At 38.1% G+C, this 20,075-nt stretch overlaps 1 protein-coding gene across 3 annotated transcripts in view; it reads right to left on the bottom strand.

Annotated features, from left to right (window-relative positions):
- The window catches only part of VPS35L (VPS35 endosomal protein sorting factor like), a 55,796-nt gene extending 35,742 nt beyond the window's left edge, over positions 1-20,054 (bottom strand). Inside the window, exons 1-15 of one of the 3 annotated variants that reach the window (XM_027468792.3) lie at positions 19,957-20,054; positions 16,020-16,119; positions 14,920-15,087; positions 14,488-14,610; positions 14,117-14,141; positions 13,026-13,102; positions 11,943-12,071; positions 8,838-8,922; positions 7,752-7,811; positions 6,033-6,129; positions 5,594-5,641; positions 4,478-4,571; positions 2,514-2,591; positions 1,739-1,861; positions 471-517 (exon numbers count right to left, since the gene is read on the bottom strand). In XM_027468792.3, the coding sequence (XP_027324593.1) occupies positions 471-517; positions 1,739-1,861; positions 2,514-2,591; positions 4,478-4,571; positions 5,594-5,641; positions 6,033-6,129; positions 7,752-7,811; positions 8,838-8,922; positions 11,943-12,071; positions 13,026-13,102; positions 14,117-14,141; positions 14,488-14,610; positions 14,920-15,087; positions 16,020-16,119; positions 19,957-19,973 (1,271 nt within the window). In that variant the 5' untranslated portion in view covers positions 19,974-20,054. Of the gene's footprint in view, positions 1-470; positions 518-1,738; positions 1,862-2,513; positions 2,592-4,154; positions 4,421-4,477; positions 4,572-5,593; positions 5,642-6,032; positions 6,130-7,751; positions 7,812-8,837; positions 8,923-11,942; positions 12,072-13,025; positions 13,103-14,116; positions 14,142-14,487; positions 14,611-14,919; positions 15,088-16,019; positions 16,120-19,464; positions 19,777-19,956 lie in introns of those variants that run through there. The other 2 variants (XM_038186774.2, XM_027468794.3) reach the window with 2 other exon arrangements.
- Positions 20,055-20,075: the final 21 nt, after the last annotated feature.

Below are 20,075 nucleotides of genomic sequence, written 5' to 3'. Positions count from 1 at the left end.
TTCAAGGAGACATTTGGGTACTAATTTTAGTTTTGAAAAAAGCAGTCATCTAAATATTCTTCCAAAGGTGCCAGCTGCTTTACAACTTCCCCTGCAAAATGAATGTATGGGCTAACTGTAACCAGGGGACGCAAGGGGGAAGGAAAGGAAGGAAATCAGAGAAAAATGAAGCATAACCAGGAATCAGAGACACGGCTGATATAGAACACATTATGCATCCTAAACTTTGGCTTAGGAGACAACAACCGAGTTAAATTAATTTAACTTTTGCTCTACAAGTAATCTGCCATCCTTTAGAATTCATATCTGGAAAATAGACGTTCATAATTATGATTTAGTAAGCTATAGGAAGAACAAAAGCTACACTGTACATCCAAGATATGTTTTCAAAATGGAGAGAGAGAGTTTTACTACAGAGACTCACGGGCACTCGTTACAGACTTACATCTTCTGCATTACATGATACTTACTTGTTCCCCAGTTTTTTGCATCTCTCCATCATCTCAGTAAGCAGAACCTGTAAGAATTACTTACTAAAATTAGTAAGATTTCATAAATAAATTCAGCTTTAATCACTGTACTAAAATCTACTAAAAGCTGTTTTAATTACCAACCCAACTCATTCCAATAATCCTGTCTTATCTTGTATTTACAGCACAAGAAAACAACAGTGTACTACAACATAAAACACATCTACCGGAATGAGTACAGTGACATTTTAATCAAAACCACTATTTTATGGAAGTGAAATTTGCAACCCTTCAGATGTGCAATTTCTCAAAATGATTTCTATTTGCCACCAAGGTCAATTACCTCTGGCAAAAGAGGTGACTATTACAAACTCTCTACTGTGGAATGCAGAACAGACTTACTTAAGACTAAAATAGCCTCTTGACTATGTTAAACAATTACGAAGCTACAGTTTACTCAAATCATTTTTATATCTGCATGACAGAAGAAACTAATGAATTCAGGAAATAAAAATTAAACTACCTAAAGGACAGCAAGAAACAAACAGACATACTGCCTATGAATTTAAAGTGGTCTAGTTTGGGCTTTGGGGAAACAAACATTCTTCCCGTACAAAAGAGAAAAGCAAGCAGTAAGATCCAGCCCCTTTATGCTAACTTGTACACTCGCATAAGTACTGACAGATTTTTTATTTTTCATTTTAAAAGAAGGGTTAGAGAAAGGATAGAAAGAGATTTCAATATTTGATACCACTGAATTATGTAAGTTTTTCTTCCTCAGCTGCTTAAGCATTGTATGATAAGGGTTGTTTTTAATATATATATATTTTTTGTAATTCTAAAAAAATCTGTATTATCATTCCAAAAAGCAAAAACTCAAACCTGAATATTGTAACAGTAAAAAATTGAGCAGTCGAATTGAAATTACTGTTGGTATTTTAAGTTGAGTCACTTACGATTCAGCACATTTTGCCACAGAATTCTGCAATTTATAGTAAAAGGCACTTATGTTGCCTAAACCTCAATTTCATATTAAATACTTATGCTTCTGCATTGGACACCTTCTCCAAGAATTTGTAGCACAAAATACATGGTGTTTACATCAGATGCTTTCAGTGTCCTTAAGTTTTACGAAGCATTGCTTCACTTCTTGCACTATGCAGTTAAACAGCGGGGAAAAATGTAGGATGAGTTTATCAATTTTTTGATAAAACTAGTTCTCTACTGTAACACTGCCATTAGTACCAAGCATTAGCACACTTACTTACCTCAGGAGCACGGTATGCAATACACTGTAAAATCCAGTCTATAGCAGGAGAGTATAGAGTCAAATACAAAGGAATTTCCACACACTGCACTATCAGCTGATTCTGAACTGTATCCCCATGAATCTGTTGAAATAAAACAAACAAACAAACAACAACAACAACAACAACAAAAAACGCATTGCAGTGAAGAGGTACTTAATCAGAATTATGACAAATTTTGCTTACGAACTGAAACTATGATCTTGTTTGTCATGAGATTGGATACTAGGAATATTTTCCTAATCAAGGTTTAGACTGGATATTAGGAAGAATTTTTTTCACACACACGGTGGTCAAGCATTGGAACAGGCTGCCCTGGGAAGTGGTGGAGTTGCCAGCCCTGGAGGTATTTAAGTGCCACATTCACATGTCTCTAAGGGACATGGCTTAACAATGGGACTTGGTAGTTCACGTTGATGGTTAGACTTGATGATCTTGAAGGTCTTTTCCAACCTAAATGATTCTTTGATTCGATGATAAAGATGCATAGACAATCTGAGGCATTCCTTGCTAGCTGGGGAAAAATATCAAGCTCATAGCATACATTATTCAAGCACAGAAACAGAGCAGCTGAAACTTAACCAGCATGAATGTAACGTTTCCTGTGCTACAGCTGGCTACAGGAATATCCCTAAATCTAAATTTAAGAACTTGATTTTTTTTTAAAAGTATTTATATGGTAGCTTGGTTAAGAAGTATATTTATGTGATTCAGAAAACAAAAACCAATTGCTTACTTGTTTAAACGTTAGAAGAAAGTCAAAGAAATTTTTGTTAAGGCTTTCTTTGAGCTGAGGTGCCACTTCCATCCCAACCTGTATTAAAAGAGGAAGATTTTATTTGCATCTATCACCTGTGCTCCTCCTCCAACTGTAAGACAAAATATATTTTCCAGAGGTATGTACCAAAAATACAAACATATTGAATCACATGCTTTTGATTACCTCCATGCTTGCTATTATAGTCGAGTCCACTGGCAACTACTCTGAGGTAATTACAGCTGAATTTAAACACAGTTCTCATAACATTAACTCCATGCGTCTATAAGCAGTGAGGAAATACTAGTACTTGCATTGCAACAGCCTATATTCATTGTATTGCTTCACTCTTTCCACAGAATCAAAGATCTCAAATGAAAATATTAGCACAGATATAGAAATAGTACTGATAAATAATAAAGGTTGTTGTTATACACAAATACAAGGCCTGTGTAGTAAAGCTGGAACTGCAAATGGAACAAATCCATACAGAACTCTTCTCAAAGAATGAAAACATGGCATAATACAAGAAGTTAATAACAGTTCAGCCTTAAATAAATAAATAAATCTCAACAGATTAAGGATCCTCTTTTCAATCAGACTCAGACATCTGAGTTTTTGGGATCCCTGAACATTTGCAATTCCAGCTCACTTCATCACAAAGCCCAGGTTACTGGCACAAACCCAAGACAATCACCTATCACTTTTCTTTATGTATCGTTTCCTTTCAAACTATGGGGCTAAAGAGAAACATATCACCTCACTGCACTCAGAACTGGTTCTCTGGTTTCACGTAAGTGTTTACTGCCATATTTTACAATGCTGTGGCTTTAGACATCACTTACATCTGTACTACAGTTTTCCTGTTTAAGGATTTATATTTTTGAAAATCTATTTTCACTGGAGAAAATCAGTGAAAATCCCCATTTTCACAGATTCCCCAAAATCTTCAGTGGGAAGTATTAATATAATGTGTGTACCTGGAATACAAGAGATTAAAAGCCTTTCAATTGAAAAGCTTCCTATTAAGTTTTCTTATTTTAAAGAAAAGCCAGTATTTAAACAGCTGGTATTTTATTGCAAGAAAGTTTTCACTATTTATTTTGTATGCTCATCTTTATGAACAAAAAGGAGCATGCTAAGCTCTTCCACACTAACAATATATTAACAGTAAGTGCAATTATGTAGCCCTAACTCTTCTATGCATCTCTTTTACCTGTATCAGGAGTAATAAAAGCTAGACTATGCTTATAAACTGTTTCATAAAAACTTTTGGGAACTTTGCGCTATGTAGCAGTAATGATTAGGCTATGAGAAAAAAAAAATACAGGCATTACTGTATTTAAAAATCAAATGAATTAAGCAGCTCATGTCTTAGAATAAAGCAGAGGATAGAAGTCGCTTGCCAATGCAGGAATTCATATGTGCACCCCCGAAGAGTATTCCAAAAGCATACTGGACAGTTTATTCAGATATACCAAATATATCAACACTGGACAGATTTGTTGGAACTTTTAATAGTAGCTGAATTTGTGCAAGTATTGCCAATTAACAGCCCTTATATTTTCCAGTTATAGTTAAGATCATTGCCACTACTTCAAAAATGTATTTCACAAATACTTTTCCACTACTGATGACTCTTTGAATCATTTTAGGATCTCTTCTTGGGTAAGTATGTCTTGGCTTTTGCCCTACCTGAAGATAAAAAAAAAAAAGGCATAAGCAGCACATAAAATTACCTTTTACATACTATAAATACTTAAAGAAAGATCCCCCATTATTAAAGCAAAGAGAATATATATTTTTTTGTTTGTCTGAAGGAAGAGACAGGCTTCTGACTACTTCAGATAAAAATGGTAGTTCCTTCTTTTTTCCCCCATTAGCAGCAGAGCTAGCTGTAGTAAGTCTTGGATACAGATCTGAAGTGCTAAATGGTAGCCTACCCTGCAAAGGTATGCTCTTGCATAGACTGCGACCAGTGGATCTCCAATTCCTCTGATCATAGACGTTAATCGTGGGAGACACTCAGAAATCCCCCTGTTAAGATTTTCAGAAATGAAAACAGATTTAACATCTGGTAACTAAACTATACCACAGACAGATGACCTGAATAGCTACCCAGTCGACTGACAATTGAGCATGAACACGTACCAAAGGTGAAGCATATTAGCACAAAATTTTATTTCGGAAATAAAATTTCAGGTGAATACTAACAGATATCCTATATTTGAACTACAGTATTTGCCATTAGGAGCTGCCCAGATAGCCAGCTTGTATGCTTGGATTGCAAAAAGTGCAAGTGAGAAATGCCTCCTCTAGTTCGGAGAAGCAGCAGAGCTCTGGAAGGGCTGCAAATCCAATGGGGAAAAAGCAACCATTTAAAGGACTGGCAGAAGTTCTTGTACATCCCATTTTTCCACAGGTTCTTTTTGACAGAGATGTACTAGTACCTGGAGATGAGGCCCATCAATTCCAGTACAAGAACTGCCTTTCAGTGATAATGAAGTTGTCACTGTAGCAGCAATTTGGCTTACAACACTCGTTTCAAAATTTAACTAAAAAGTACAATTACATGCAAAGGAACATTTTTAGCTCAGCAGTTGACACTGTTTGGCAACACAGAAGCTTATATTGAGACTTTCAATAGACAATGGTTCATTGCTCCTAAATTGTTGTTCCAACTCTGTCTCTACTAATATGACACATCAATATTTTCCCTTCAGTTTTCTCTTCCTTCTTTTTGCCTCACTTATCTCAACAATCTTGCTTTCCTCTCCACCATCTGAAGCCACTGGTTTCTAATTTGCAAACTCCTGGATGTCACAATCATACATGTATCCCAAACCCAGAAGCACTGTTGCATTCCAATTTGTACCGCAGTCCATGTACCACATTCCATATTGCATGGTATTATCTCCACAGACTCAAAACCCCTCAGTACTGCTTCTTCTCAGACCTATTAACACCTTATCAATGATGGAATTTGCACGCTTAACTTCTTAAATTAGCTTATATGTCTGCCCCTTCACTTCCTTCCCACAATTAACATTTACTCTTACGTTTTGGATAGGAACTTATTGCACTTCAGAATTGCTGCTTCCACATAACTAAAACGAAGCCAAGTTAAGGACCAAAGCTAACGAACATGCTATTTAAAAACACAACACCAAAATTATAAACTTAATACATATTGAACAAACTCCTTCAAGACTTTCTGTAATTAACCTCACAACACTGTTATTCTTTACAATTTGTGTGAAAGATTTTCATTTATTCCCAGCTTTCACACATCCACTCTACCACCGCCATGCTGTTCAGAGCCAGTAACTCAGCATTCAGTTGCCTATTAAACATGATTCAAAGTTAAACGGAAAACATGCAGCCCCAAACAAACAAAACCAAGTTAGTATAAACAACAGATTACTGTGAGTTTTGCTACAGTAAACACGTTCATTTTTGGAAAGGTCTATGAAAAACCTGTCTCACTGACAAGGATACAATCTGGGAATGAGTTCTCTGATGGAAGCAATTTTGAAAAACCAGTTCAAGCATGTTTCTTTGGCAGTATCGTTAACGCTCTCTGGAGAAAAATTATCTGGGGGAAAAAAAAAAGAAACAGAAATAGGTACATTCTTTCTGGAAACAAGTTGCTTTTCAGTCTAGATTTAAAATTGTATTCTCTTTCCTTTCAGCAAGAAATTAGGCACACCATAATAAACTAAGTAATATGCTTGATTCAGCTTTCTCTTGCAGCAATAAGAACTGAGTATATGGGCAGCTAGAAAAAACAACTTGCATTAAGTAACATATCAGAAACTGAAGTCAAGTACCCAAAGCTAATCCTGGATCTGCTGCTTGAAAAATCTAACCCCTGCCTCCCCATAAAAGCAGAAATTATAAAATAATGCATAGGTAATCTATACCAAATGCACACATATACAGATGGTAGATGAGGTTTAAGCACTCTAAATATTTACTTGAGAAGTCTAATGTATTTTTTAAAGAATATTACTTAAAACCATATTGGAAGGAGCAGGCAATATTAAGCACGGAGAGAACACTTGCTGTTTTCACTAAGCACCTAGCACTGCAGTGCAGTCTCCTCATGAGCTCCGGGACTAATTACATCAGCTGCCAGCAGGAAAAAGCTGCCATCCCAGGGAGGAAGAGATGGGTTATGGGGACAGCACTCTGGTCAGGTGGGCATGCAGTTGCATGGCAAACTGCCTCCTCTTTCTCTAGGACGCCTGAAACAGAAGGCAAAACAGGCTTCTGGTAACCTACACGGGTCTGAAGCAGGATGGTTGGGAAGGCTGAGTCCCTCTTCTCTCAGTGCTAAAGCTACACAAACAGCTTCTGCTGTGAGTATCTGCTTACAAACTCCTTCTGAAGCAGATTTAGAAACCAGTGGTCTCCCATCCCTGCTCTTGGAAGGTAAGAACACCCTGTTCCACACAGAAGTGTTCCACTTCCGAGACTATAGACAAGCTGCATTACTGATGCAGACTGAATATAGGAAGTCGCTCTTCCTCAACTAGGACCACAGGAGTTCTTGACCGATGTGGAGCTTGAGCCTAAAAGCCCCTGGGGTTCACACAGCTGTGCACGGCAAGCACAGCAGAGATCTTCCTTCTCCCTCTCACTGCTATAGCTGCTCCAGAAGCTCCCACCAGCAATGCCCTGGGCAGCTCTACAGCTGCAGCATGAGCTCAACTCTCCAGAGCTGTGCTCAGTAATTAGGTTGTGGTACAACTGTCTGCCCTCATTAATGTTTGTCAGATCCACAACAGCTAAATTGAAGAATTTTCTGCAAGTTTATTTCAAACTTCAATATTGGTTGCTTTCAGGCTCTGGCTCAAATTCTATGGATCTAACTGCAACCTAATGTTACTGCTGCAGTGCCAAGTACAGAATAAAAAAGCTGTGTTTCAGGATGAGGCACTTAATACAAGGACATGCCCATATTTCAATAGAATGTTTAGAAGACTTCCTAAAGAGGTTTCTCCTTGTACACTTGTACTGTAACTGTCAAATTACACTTGTATATTATTTTCTTCAACTGAAAACATGAAAAGGGCCCAAGCTCAAAAGATCACACTTGCTTAGTAAAGTGATCACCAGCTCGGTGAATGCCTGTTCCCTCCCTCTTCCCAAATTCTTCCTCAAATCAGTTCAGACATGATTTATTCAAGCAGCACACATTAGAAATAAAGTTACCTGACAAAGAGACACGATTGTCCATGCACATTGACAGAATTCTTTCATACACTAGTTTACCTGTTTCAAGAAAGAAGAAAAAAATATAAGCCAGTTTTAAACAGCAAAAACACTAAATGATGATTCTTTCTCCAGCATGCATTGAAATCATCGGGAAAAAAAAAAAAAAAACTTTTTAGAATGTTAACATCATGCTGCCCTCTAGTGAAGCTGAAATCTTAATAGTCTGAGTTCAACTCTTTGCACACACAAAAAATGTTATCTGGCTCCATAAAGTGCAGAGTAGCACACAGGTCAGGTTTCTCCCAGGCCTGGGAAGGACAGCTGGTGTCCTGTCTTTGCAGGGTTTGGATATTATGTTATCTTCAGCAACTTTGCTGAAAGTAGGAAAGAACAAAGAGGAAGCAAGCCCTGAAAAAAACAATTGGTTCTATGTCATAGCATATCCTGCTAAACGTTAATACCCTTCAACTTTGAATACCACCATAAATTTTTTCCGTAACACAGCAGAAAAACAAGGAAGTCAGACAGAGTTGAATGACAATTTCACCTAAAAGATCATTAAATAGATTAAATAATTTGGTAACTACATTTAGATCACTTCATAATCCCCACTAAGCTAAAGAAAACTTTCAGACAAATACACAGAATGAAATATTGAAAGTCAAGAGGTTGTCAAAAGTAAAGTATTTTCATAAGTATAGCATTTTAGACATTGAAATTCAGAGATCATGTGTGTGTTTTTTTTCTTACGGTTTTGTTCTAGATGTTCACTAACACACAAAACACAGAACTGCTACAAAAAGTATTTTGATTTTTAAAGATTTCGCTTATAAGTTTCTGAACAATTGTACAGCACATTTGTATCACTGGTTCCCACGCATTTACGTTGGAAAATATTCACTATAAAACAGCTATTTCAGCACTTTTACTACATCAAAAACAAAAAAAGAACACAGAAGCATAGCAGATCATTGGAAAAGCAAAGGTATTTTGTATTTTTTATTCAATGGTTTCTAGAATTATGAAAACATTATTTCATATTATTAACAATTGTGTAATAAGTCTTGTAAATTAGATACTCACCAAAAGTATCAAGGATATCTGTAATTAAAACAAATTTACTTGGATAAAACTGGATTACAGTTGTATCTGAAAGAAGCTTAGAACACTGCAAGGGAAAAAAAAAAAACAAAAAAACATTTTTAGAGGACAATTCAAGTTTGTGCTTTCACTCCTCACAGAGTGGACCAAATTAATACCTACAGATGGAAAGAACCAACATGAAGAATTATCCAGCAAAAAGCACAAAAGTCTCTAGCATAATGAATCATGCTACTCTGTATTTTTCAGGTTATTCTTCATTTCCAGCAGAGTGTCACAGACCTGCTTTTCCTTTATACAGGGTAATCCATACTGCAGAATTTCAGCTGACCCTGCAGACCCATGCATTCATTCAGACAAGACAAATTCTTTTCCAGAAGCAGCATAAAAAGGCACTTCTCTAAAACAACTTTTTAAAGGGTATTATTCAGTTTCCTATCCTTGACCTAAGCATCCATACGAAAGACAAAATTTGATATAGAATAAACTAAGAAAATTTTTTTAAAGTTTAGCTAATGAGCTTTTTAAACACATCTTTACAGCTCCCATAATGATTTTTAACATTTTGGAAACAAGCCACTTGGTCCATAGTCAGCTCGAGGGAGGAATTTAATCAATCACCACACCCGGGCACACAACGTGACTGAGGCACTTGGCCTACGATGACAGCTGGTGCAAAGTCACATCTGAAATGGATCAGCCAATTTAGTTCTAGCACTGCTGTATGTAAGTCCTGGTAGGAACAAGTCAATTTACCACATGAACTTAAAACACACAGTGAGGAATTAAGATATTTATAAGATATTTATTCAAGCTATACCTTGTTTTCCAAGGTTATGCAAAAACTGCAGACTAAACTGCAGTCACAAACTTTGGCTGAAGTTTGCTCACAAGAATCAGCTTCTGCCTGCAGAAACAAACAACTGGGGGAGAGCGCTTCACCTCATCCCTGCGTGAGCCCGAAGTGTCTTCTCTGGTCTCTAGTTAAGACTGCCAAGTACAGCATTCCCTGTCATCTCCGCTTCTGCTTCAATGGGTAAGTAAATAAAGTGCAAGTTTTCACTGCATTCCAAAAATCCAGGAAGCAATCAGATATCCCACAACTGCTTTCTTAAAGCAAGTAAATCATAACATTTGAGCTTATTTCAATGACAGGCACCCTTAGTCTCTTTGCTTTAATATCAGGGATTAACTCAGGAGTGCACCAGAAAGACAGGTGAGTGCATTTGCATCTTGCAGACAGAGCAAAATCGTTCCTGTTGTGTGGTCAGTGAGGCACCCTGACAGAAAGGCCATTCAGTTGCTGGTTAGTGCCTCCTTATCCCACGAACACGTACCACTGTTTTTAGAGCTCACACACATAATCAACTTATTTCAGCTTACTCTGAGTAAGTAGCTTAGCTTATTCTGTCTTGACAAGTAAAGCATCTTGTATAAAGGCACTTAGGAATTCACATGTAGCTACTGTGCTATAAATTCAGATCCTGCCTTAATAACCAGAACTCCTTCTGCACTCAAGCTCTTTAAAACTCTCACAGAGAGGATGAAGGTTCTGTCCCCATAGCCAAATAACTCGTGTAATTCAATGATTAGTTCTGAAATGAAGATAGTCCTGGCATTCAAATTAAATTACTTTTTCCAGCTCAGTATGCATTTCTGAAAATAATCAAAATATAAAAAGGCTAAACTTACTCCTCCTATTGCAGACTGATGAGTATGCGACATTAACAGTGATAGACTATGTGTATAATCACAGCCTTACGTCAAGGGAACTACTGAGCTTTTTACGAGGATGCTAGATTTTTTAAATTATGCAGTTTACGAAGAAGCAGCAGCAACAACAAAAATCGTCAGGTTTCTACTCTATCCTGCTTTATAAGTATAGAATTAACTATCAGTTATATAGAGACTCCTTTATGAAGGATTTTTGTGTTCATGCTAATTACCCAAACACCTATTTCATTCTCACCAGTCTTTCAATTAACGATGAGCATCTGCAGTACAAAATTCAAACAAAGGTGAACAATACACAGAAAGAAGTACCTGCAATTTTGATACAACTTTCCTAAAATGAAGTACTGAACCCCATCCTAGAAACAATGTTATTTCAAAAACATTACTGGCACCATTTGTAAAATAATATTAAAAAGTATGAACGTGCAGATTATCAGTGCATGCTGTATATACATGTATATGTATTAGTGCACCGTAAATACAGTGCCTCTGTGTCTCTTTTTTCCTCCTCCAAAGACTGCTAACATTTTATTATCTTTCATTAAAGTACTCACACACTTCACAATGACATGACTCTTTTCCAGAATAATTTGCTGACTTCATCATATTACAATAGAACATTAGACACTTCAGGTTACGTATCATTTCCTGACTTCCCTTTATTTACATGTCATTTCTTTTATTGTCTTTACCACAATTTAAGATGAAGTTGCTGCTAACAGTTTTCACAAGAGTATCCAGCATGGAAAAAAAATATCTTGATTTTATATAACCCTTCTTGATGACTATTAGCATTACATCAGTTTTACAGCTTTTAAGGATGTCATTATCTCCTCTGTCCTCTGATGCACTCTGCCTGTGGCATCTTTTAAAGGCCAAGCCAAACAAGAGAACATTTAATTGTCCCATTCCTCCCTGCGCCCCCCTCACAGTCCATGACCTCAGATGAGACAGAGGAAGAGGAAGACTGTGGAGAAGATTAAACAAACAAACAAACAAGGAGTTTTCTGCACTTTGCTAGGGTCCTATATCAGATCTGAATGGGGAACACTGACGGTTCCAAAAGACATTATCATCCTAGGGTAGGGAAGAAGAGAAAAGGAAAGGAAATTCCAAGTCCTAGAGAAGCTCGTATCAACAACATGTTATTTATTATAATTCACTTTAATCAGGTAAAAATACACATCTGTCTTTTGGCCACTCTTTTTAATGGAAATTCTGCCCCACATACCCTAATCAAAATCCTCAGAACTGCCACTTGATGTCCTTAACAATTATGTCCACAGAGCACTAAGAGCTAATAATGAGTAGGCAGGTGGCAAGCTGCAATTACTACAAAAACGTAACACTGACCTGAATGACTATTTTCAGAGCTTTTACTTTCTGATCAGAGGACCAAGCATCCTTTAAAGACTGGTTGAGTTCTTCGATTCGGTTCATGTAATCCTGCTGAGTCAAGTTCAACAGCTCTTTTTGTGACCCCTTGCAAGAAAACACAAGTCTAATTAACAAGAGAGGAAAGGAGGGGGAGAAGGAAGAAGAAGAAAGGAGAGATCCATTGTTATAGGATATAGGATATATGGAAAAAAAACAACTTATTAGAGAATTCCCTCACTTTCCCTTCTTAACTTTGTAATGGTCTTCAGTAAATGTACCAGTGATACTAAAAAAAAAAAATACCTTTAGGACAAATTCTGATCAATTTATTATCAAGCTGTATTAGAAAACAGACTTCATAATATCTGAATATCTAGAAACAACCATAGATGAAGAGAGAAAATGCAAATGCGGTTACAGTTTCACACAAGGCTACACCTTACCTTACCTTCTGTATTTTTCTACTCAAAGAAGCCAATCCTGTATTTGTGATACTTAACTATTAGAACTGTGCCTGCTTAGGCAAAAGGCACGCTGAAGTTAGTTAAGAAGTTTCAAAACATTATCTAAAGCAATTGTAGCAGTAGCCTACAGATTCAGGTTTTAGGAAAATAAGTTACACAACACTTCGGCCTTATTCAGAAAAATACTGCAGTTTGAGAAAAATTTGAATACTCAGTGTTTCAACTAAATAAGTAAACACAACATAATTATGTTCAGGTAGACAACATGCAGCTTCTGCAACCTAGAAACATACAAAATTATCCAATGTTCAGAATGTTAGGCTTCATGAAGTCTTATAGCAGCTGCAGACCATAAACAGTACAAATGTTAATTGACATTGGCAGATGAGGTGAACTTTTGGATCACAAATTCTAGTGATATAAGATAGAGTGATTTGGCCTAAATTCTAGTTATTGTGGAGAATAGATTTATCTAAATAATGTATAAGCATATGCAGATTCAGCACCTTCTTAAAAAGTTTCACAGAAGATTTTTATTTCACCAGCTTATTTCACTTTTCAAACAGCAACATAATTGGACCAAAATCTTTCTTACCTCTTCCAGATCATCCAGCTCTTCTAACCTAGTTCTCACTTTTTCAGAAACTGCTGAGCCAGTAGTGGTAGCTTTTCCTGTAAGGGGACTATATTTTAGTTTCACTTGAACTTCAGAAGGGAAACAAACCTGAAGAAGATTGACAAACTCACACAAAGCTTCCATGACAGGAGCCAGGTAGATTAATTCACTTGGTAGCTATTCCTTGAAGACAAACATTTAATCCTACCTACATTTGCTTTGAACATGTAATGACAAGTAATCAAAACTACATATAATTACAGCTCGAGATTTTCTTGTAAGTTTTGTTGGTATGGAGAAAACGACAGGATAGAGCCATAGGATAATTTAGGTCAGAAAAGCTCTCTGGAGGTCTGTGGCCAACTTTAAGTTATAGCAGGTTATCCAGTCAATTTAATGATATGTAAGGATAGTGACTTTATACCCTCTCTTGACATCCTGTTTCACCTCTTGACCATTCTCGATCAAAAAAGTATTTCATTTTATTCAGAAACTTAAATGCTGCACATTTACTCATACATAAATATTCTGATTTAATATGCAATCAGCTATGACTACATAACTCAGAATTGCTTCACTAGAAAATATAATGAAAAATTTAAGATCTGGTTATTTTTCAAACGCTCAGCATACAGTTGAAATCATTTCACTTTCATGTAAAAAAAATAACTGAGAAGTTCCCACGGGATTTGTTTGCTTTCCCTTCCAGCAAGCAGAAGAGTTGATAAATGTGATCCTCAAAAAATCATCAGTACTCACTTGAAATGGAAAAAAAGTTTTAAACTACAGTGAAAGGCAGTGAATTCTATTTCCTTCCACAACACAATCAGGAATTCATTAGCCTACAAGAACTCAAGACAAGGTGGTTTGTTGGTTTATTTTCAGTAATTGTTTTAAGTAAAAATCCACATGACTTATTCACAAAAAAGCATAGATCCAAGCATATATTGAAGGATGGGTAGGCGTGCATGTGTGGAAACCACATTTCAACTACTCCTGGTTACTAATGTGTCACTTGTATCCTACTTCAAGCAAAAACTCTTACTGTTGGATATAAAGAAACTGTTTACCTTTTTCAGATCCCATGTACAGGTTCTGTGAATAAACAGAAAACACAGACTTTTAGAAAACATGTTCTTGCTAGCATTCCAAGAATGCACAGGGTAATAACATTGCTAATGAAGCCTCTAATAATTTAGAAAGGGACAAAAGACAAGTTATTTCTATTGTTATGAAAAGACAAAGTGATAGCTCCTAAGTATCAACAGACCTTTGGTCTGAACAACCAATTAGAAGTGGAAGTTTGTGGAACAGCCTTCTACAACATTAAAACCGAAATTTTGGAGAAAATTTACTCAGGACAAAAATCACAGAACAGCAGCATCCAAGATCCATTACAGGTCTAGTATAAATAAATAAAATTGGAGAAGCTGCCACTTACAATAGAGAGCTTCTCAGTTGTTGTGTATCTAGCAAGGATTTCACCACGTTTGCTTGACCATGGTTCAAAGTCACTTCCTACTGCTGAGCTGTCATCTTTATCTCGTTTCTTTCGTGTATTATCCTATGAGGAGAGAACGAGTGCAAATGTTAAATACAAATCTAGAAAAGAAGATAGATAAAGCTCAGCTTGATATTTCAAGTGCTTACTGACTGTTCCATGAGCTACTACATTAAAAAAAATCCCTATTTAAATAAACATACATCAACATAAAACAGGTAAATGGAAATACTTCCTTCTATTAATACCATATATTTTCTATTTACATTAAACGTCTAATTGGTGAGACAAATATACTTTATCCAGAGTTGGCTTTGTCATTTTGCTCTTTCTATGAAGTTGAGATAACTCTCTGACATTTTTAGTTATTACCATGGTAGCAGTAGTAATCACAGGATCTGCAGCTGCTGCAAATAACGACAAGGGATCGGTACCATCTAAAACACTGCTCAACGGATCCATCATTGAACTTGAAGAAGAAGAGGAGGTAGATGAAGTACTTCCTTTCCGACTCATTTTCTTGGTCTTGGATTCAGTAACCTGGAAGAAAAGTTCAAAACCATTTAACAAAAAGTCATTGTCTTCCCCCTCTTCCCTTCAATAAAAGATCAAAATACAGACTACACACACTGGACTGTTGCAACAACGCAAGGACCCACCTACAAGAAAGTTTTTGGAATCAGCATTGACATTTAAATTGGAGCACATCTTCTTCCCCCTGAGTCTGGGAGTATTCCCATCACTTTTTTTTTTTCCTTCTTCTCTGTCCTGGGTATACAGAACTCTAAGAACATCCATTCTAAATTTCTTTCTAGTACCTCTTCACTATTTGTTTTCTTCCCTCTCTTGCAACGTCTTTCTTGCTATTCATTTCCTCTGCCAGTCTGATCTTTACTTTTCCTTCACAATACGCAAGCCTTAAACATCAAATCCACTTTTAAGGACTTCATCTTATCCTCCCTGCTGACCTTCGCGAGTAAAAGCTGCTGTCCATTTATCATTCATTAGCGTAGGACTATCATCTCTCTGAAGCTTTTTTTTTGTACATCCGCATTTTTAAAAGCCTCTTGTACATTAAAGTAGTGATAAATGTTTTAAAGCATACAGCTGACTGGAAGTTAACCCAAAACAAATCTTACATCAAGCAATTATGCAGGTTATTTGTAATGCAACAATTTGATTTCAAACTTATCCATTATTCAGCATTTAATGCAACCAAGAAAACCCACAAGCTGGGATGCTATGTCAGTCAGAGGCCCATTTTTGATATGTAACGGGACCAGCAAATTTCTGTAAAGGACAAACAACAGAATAAACCTTCATACCTTTAGAACAAAAGGCCACTAACACAGAAGGCAGCTAGTACCGCCACCAGTTTCAAAGCCTTTCAATTTTAAAGGAACAGAAGTAAGGGCGGAACACAATCAGTTTTGATTTGCATTAATTTTCCAAACACTCAAAAAGAAACTCACTGTAATGGGTTTTAACGGATGGTAGTCACCAAAATCCAAGGGTACGGATTCCAGTTTGCACACATCAGATTCTGAAACATAGTTCCGTGATCTTGCATGCCTTAAAAAACAAGATTAAAGGGTAAGTATATATGCATATAAATAATCACATACTTATGAACAGAGAAACAGCTCTTATGTCTACATAGATGCAGGCATATTTACAAAAAAATGCATATTGGAAAATAAGTCAACGGACAGACTAAAATTTCTCTCTTCACTTACAGTTACATAAACTAAAAGTGAATAAATTTTACTTGCAACCATTCAATTGTATTCTCTCAGCTGTATTCTCTTCTGTTCCAAACAACACAAAAAGGGCAATTTAACCAAGCATATGACTGTGTGACAGGCTGATGGAGATTATTAAACACAGCTTTTAAACTGAGCTGTCAGAGTGAAGGAAAAAGATAAGTGTGAAAACACAAGGGAAGAAATCTGAGTGACTGTGCACAGATATAATGAAGGCCTGCACAGATTAATTTGTGTAGCTGCAAAGCTCTTTCATGGGAAATCTATTTCCATCTGTTCACTGTACTCATAATGAAAGTCAAAACAGTAAAATGATGAGGAAAAAAAACTATCAGTACTTGTATGCTTGCACTGTGGACAAGCCCTTGTATAAAAAGCCTTGCCTCTCCTACAACATTAAGTAGGTCATTAAGTGAAATAAATCACAAAACCATAGGCACTTCAATTTTTATTTCTAATCTGAAATTAAGAGAGAACCATCTCCATTTCTAATTTTAAAATGACTTGATTCCAGAAATCAACATAAATAAAAGTATTGGAGTAAAATAATGTTGCCACTAGGAACTAAAAGTAATACATTTTATTAACCACTATTTAAGCACACTGCTCTTTTTTACAATAGACCATCCATCCTATTTTTAATTGCTTAAATAACTTTATCTTTTAAAAGGCTTTTAAAGAACACTTGATAATGTAGGAAGGCAGAAAAGGGGGAACCACAACTTCCCTGACTAACACTGGTGACAACTTTAAAAGAGAACGAAGAGTTACACATGCTTTCTAATATCTCTTACAACACATCAGTATGTGAAATGAATTCATTTCATGTATGCAATAGTAGTACTGTTAAAACGGGGAACTGAAAACGCAAGGTCACAAAAATACAGAGGACAGCTGCCTTCCCCAAACAAATAACATCACAGCTACCACGTGGTATCTTCCATCAGAAATATGTAAGAACTAAAGCAGAACGAGATCCAGGCTGTAACAACTAAAATCTAAAAAAAAATATATTTAAAATAATTTTCTCTGCATTCAACCTGCCACAATTTCTTGATTTCTTTAAAAATTTTTTTTTGTTCTTTCCTGGTTCCTTCAGGATCTTGAGAAAGTTTATAGCACGCACTAAGGCCTTATGTAAGTAAAGCATCCACAAGTGAAAACAGTGGATTTGCAAAGGTGTCTTGAATCAGGCTCCTAACAGAAAAAAAACACTCCCCCCCCACGTAATACACATCCTTCCCACAAAAGCTAATGCATATGGCTATTCCTACTCAGACACAAAAGTCATTAGGAAGAATTTCAGCTGTGTGAAGGATCCAGCTCTAATATAAATATTATACACCATACACCCCTCCCTAAAAGAGAGGGAAAAAAAAAAAAAAAAAAGTTGAATTTAAAATTCCTATTCAAAGAACGTTTAAGAAGCAGTAAAACTCCCTCCTCAGCTCTCATGCCCTTGGTTCCTGTGGAACTGCAAGAATGCAGATGTCCAGGCAAAGCTTACTCTTCCCTAGAGTTCTAAGTAAAAGCAGGACAAAAAAGAAACTAAAAAAAGATGTCAACTGCATGCATCATTCTTTACACGGGAATAGTCTCTGTAATTTACTATTGTCCCACACTTCAGTTATTCTCCTTGTTCACTTACTACATGGGTTAATTAGCATTTGGGTGAACAATCTTTCTGACAGACTGGCTTCCTAATTACAGCATCACTATTGCTCTGTTACCGTTCTGTCAGTATTTCCATACCCTCCTTTACTTATATTTCCACACCAACAGTAAAGAGAGATGCTGCTCACAGCTCCCCCTTGGCACACCATTCCCAGGCCAAAATCAGCTTTATTCTAACCACACCGTAAGGCATCACTGGGCATGCATACACGTCGAATACATGTGTGGGAATGAAGAAGAGCTGTTTACCCCGTAAATAACTCTTTAGAAAGTGCATTTACAATGTGATCAAGTGATCAACACAGCTTGTAATGGAACTAATACGAGTAAGGAGTTCAAGCTCGCTTTGCCATGATGTTCTGCCTCTCCTCTAGGGAAAGCAGATTAAGCTTTCCTTTCTCGGCCACAGCAGCACAGCCAGCTTCCAGGAGAAAACAAGATTCAGGCCAAGTCAGGGTTCCACCTGCAGTGCATGCAGCAGGATACGCCCCTGCCTGCAGGTACTTTCTCCACAGCAGTTTTCAAGCGTTTTTCACACAGGAGGATTACTGTGGTTGCCATCAACCTTGAATGCCTGCCAGACATCCAACCTCCTCCCCGCAAGCGGTCCGTTCTCCTGGGACTGCTATTACCTTACCCCACAGGCTACTGGAGCTGTTTCAGCTCCCAGCCCCCCAGAAAGCCAGGAGTTGCAGCCGTGCCTGTTCCTTGCAGTTTCTGCAGGGTCACTAGGGCACGCTAAGGGCACGCCAGCAATTCCAGCAGCCACCTGATGGCTTACAACTGTATTATACCCTCAGATTTTCTTAGCTGTGTAAATACACGTTTTAAATTCACTGCAGTGCAAAAGGCTTTAGTTTAGAAAGCACGGCTCTGACATTGATATAAAATTTCAACTGGTTTCCGTCAACAAACTTTTACAGCTATGAATTATTTCCACTTTATATTAAATATTTGCTCATGTTAATAACAAAGAAGATATGATTTTCAGCATGAATATATACATATGGGAAATTTATGTCAACCCAATAACTGGGTTAAACCACAACACTGCATTTTACTTTTCTTGATTCTACGTTAGCCTTGTTAGCTTGCTCAGGACTCCAGTAAATCAGCTGCATCAGGAGGGCAAGCCTTCCAGAAACACAGCTTATTTGTAAAGAAAAACAAGTTTGGAGAAAAGAGTAACTACAATCATATCTTCCTTAATTCTGTCAGAGACAGAGCCCCCTTTATCCTTCCTCACCACACCACCAGCCCATGTAAATTATTGTTTTGTACAAAGCGCAGCTTCCCCGGCTGGATGCTGTGCTCCTGTGGAAACGCTTCGTGTTGCCGCCTGGGCTCTGCTTCCTCAGCACACGCCCACAACCACAGCGCCCAGTCCCAGTGAGCTCGTATAAGGTAATTAATGGAAACTAAAGCCCTTGGTAGCAAATTTAAATTCTCTCCACAGAAACCTTCACCTCACGGTACCCACCAAGGAGGCTCCGATGGGGATCAACAGCGACATCCCCTGGGCACGGCGGGACCGCACCTCCGTTATCTCCCCTGCCCCTTCCTCTTAGAGGGGCATCATAAAAGGCAGCAGGATCACACCGGGCCAAAAAACGAACTGCTCTAAACTATTTTTCTTGTTTACTTCGGGAAAACAAACGAAGAGCCCTTAAAGCCCGTAAAGGCTCTCAGCAGCCCGCTCCCTCAGCCACCGCCCCCCTCAGCCGCCTCCCTCGGCATCCTGAGGGGGGACCGCGGCGCCACGACCCCGGGGGACGCTCCAGGACCCCCCGCCGCCGCCGCCTCAGCCCCCTCAGGCCCAGCGGCCCCGAGCCCCGCCGGGGTTCGCTTCCCGAAGGCTTCTCCCCCCGCCGTGCCCCCCACGCTCCCCTCACGGAGCCGCAGAGCCCGGCAGCCCCCTCAGAAGCCTCGGCCCCGGGCCCTGCCCGCCCCCGGCCCCCTCCCACCGGCTCACCAGGGGAAGGCGGCCATCTTGCCCCCTCGTCACGTGATGCGGCGGCCGTGCTGAGCCTTCCGCCGCCATTTCCCGCCCCGCCCCATCCCGCGGCCCCGTCCTAATTAACGCGGCGATTT

This window comes from Anas platyrhynchos, chromosome 15 (genome assembly GCF_047663525.1).
Source record: "Anas platyrhynchos isolate ZD024472 breed Pekin duck chromosome 15, IASCAAS_PekinDuck_T2T, whole genome shotgun sequence".
Lineage (NCBI taxonomy): Eukaryota > Metazoa > Chordata > Aves > Anseriformes > Anatidae > Anas > Anas platyrhynchos.
The sequence above is the reverse complement of the archived record's forward strand: the minus strand, read 5'-3'. Positions and strand labels throughout refer to the sequence as shown.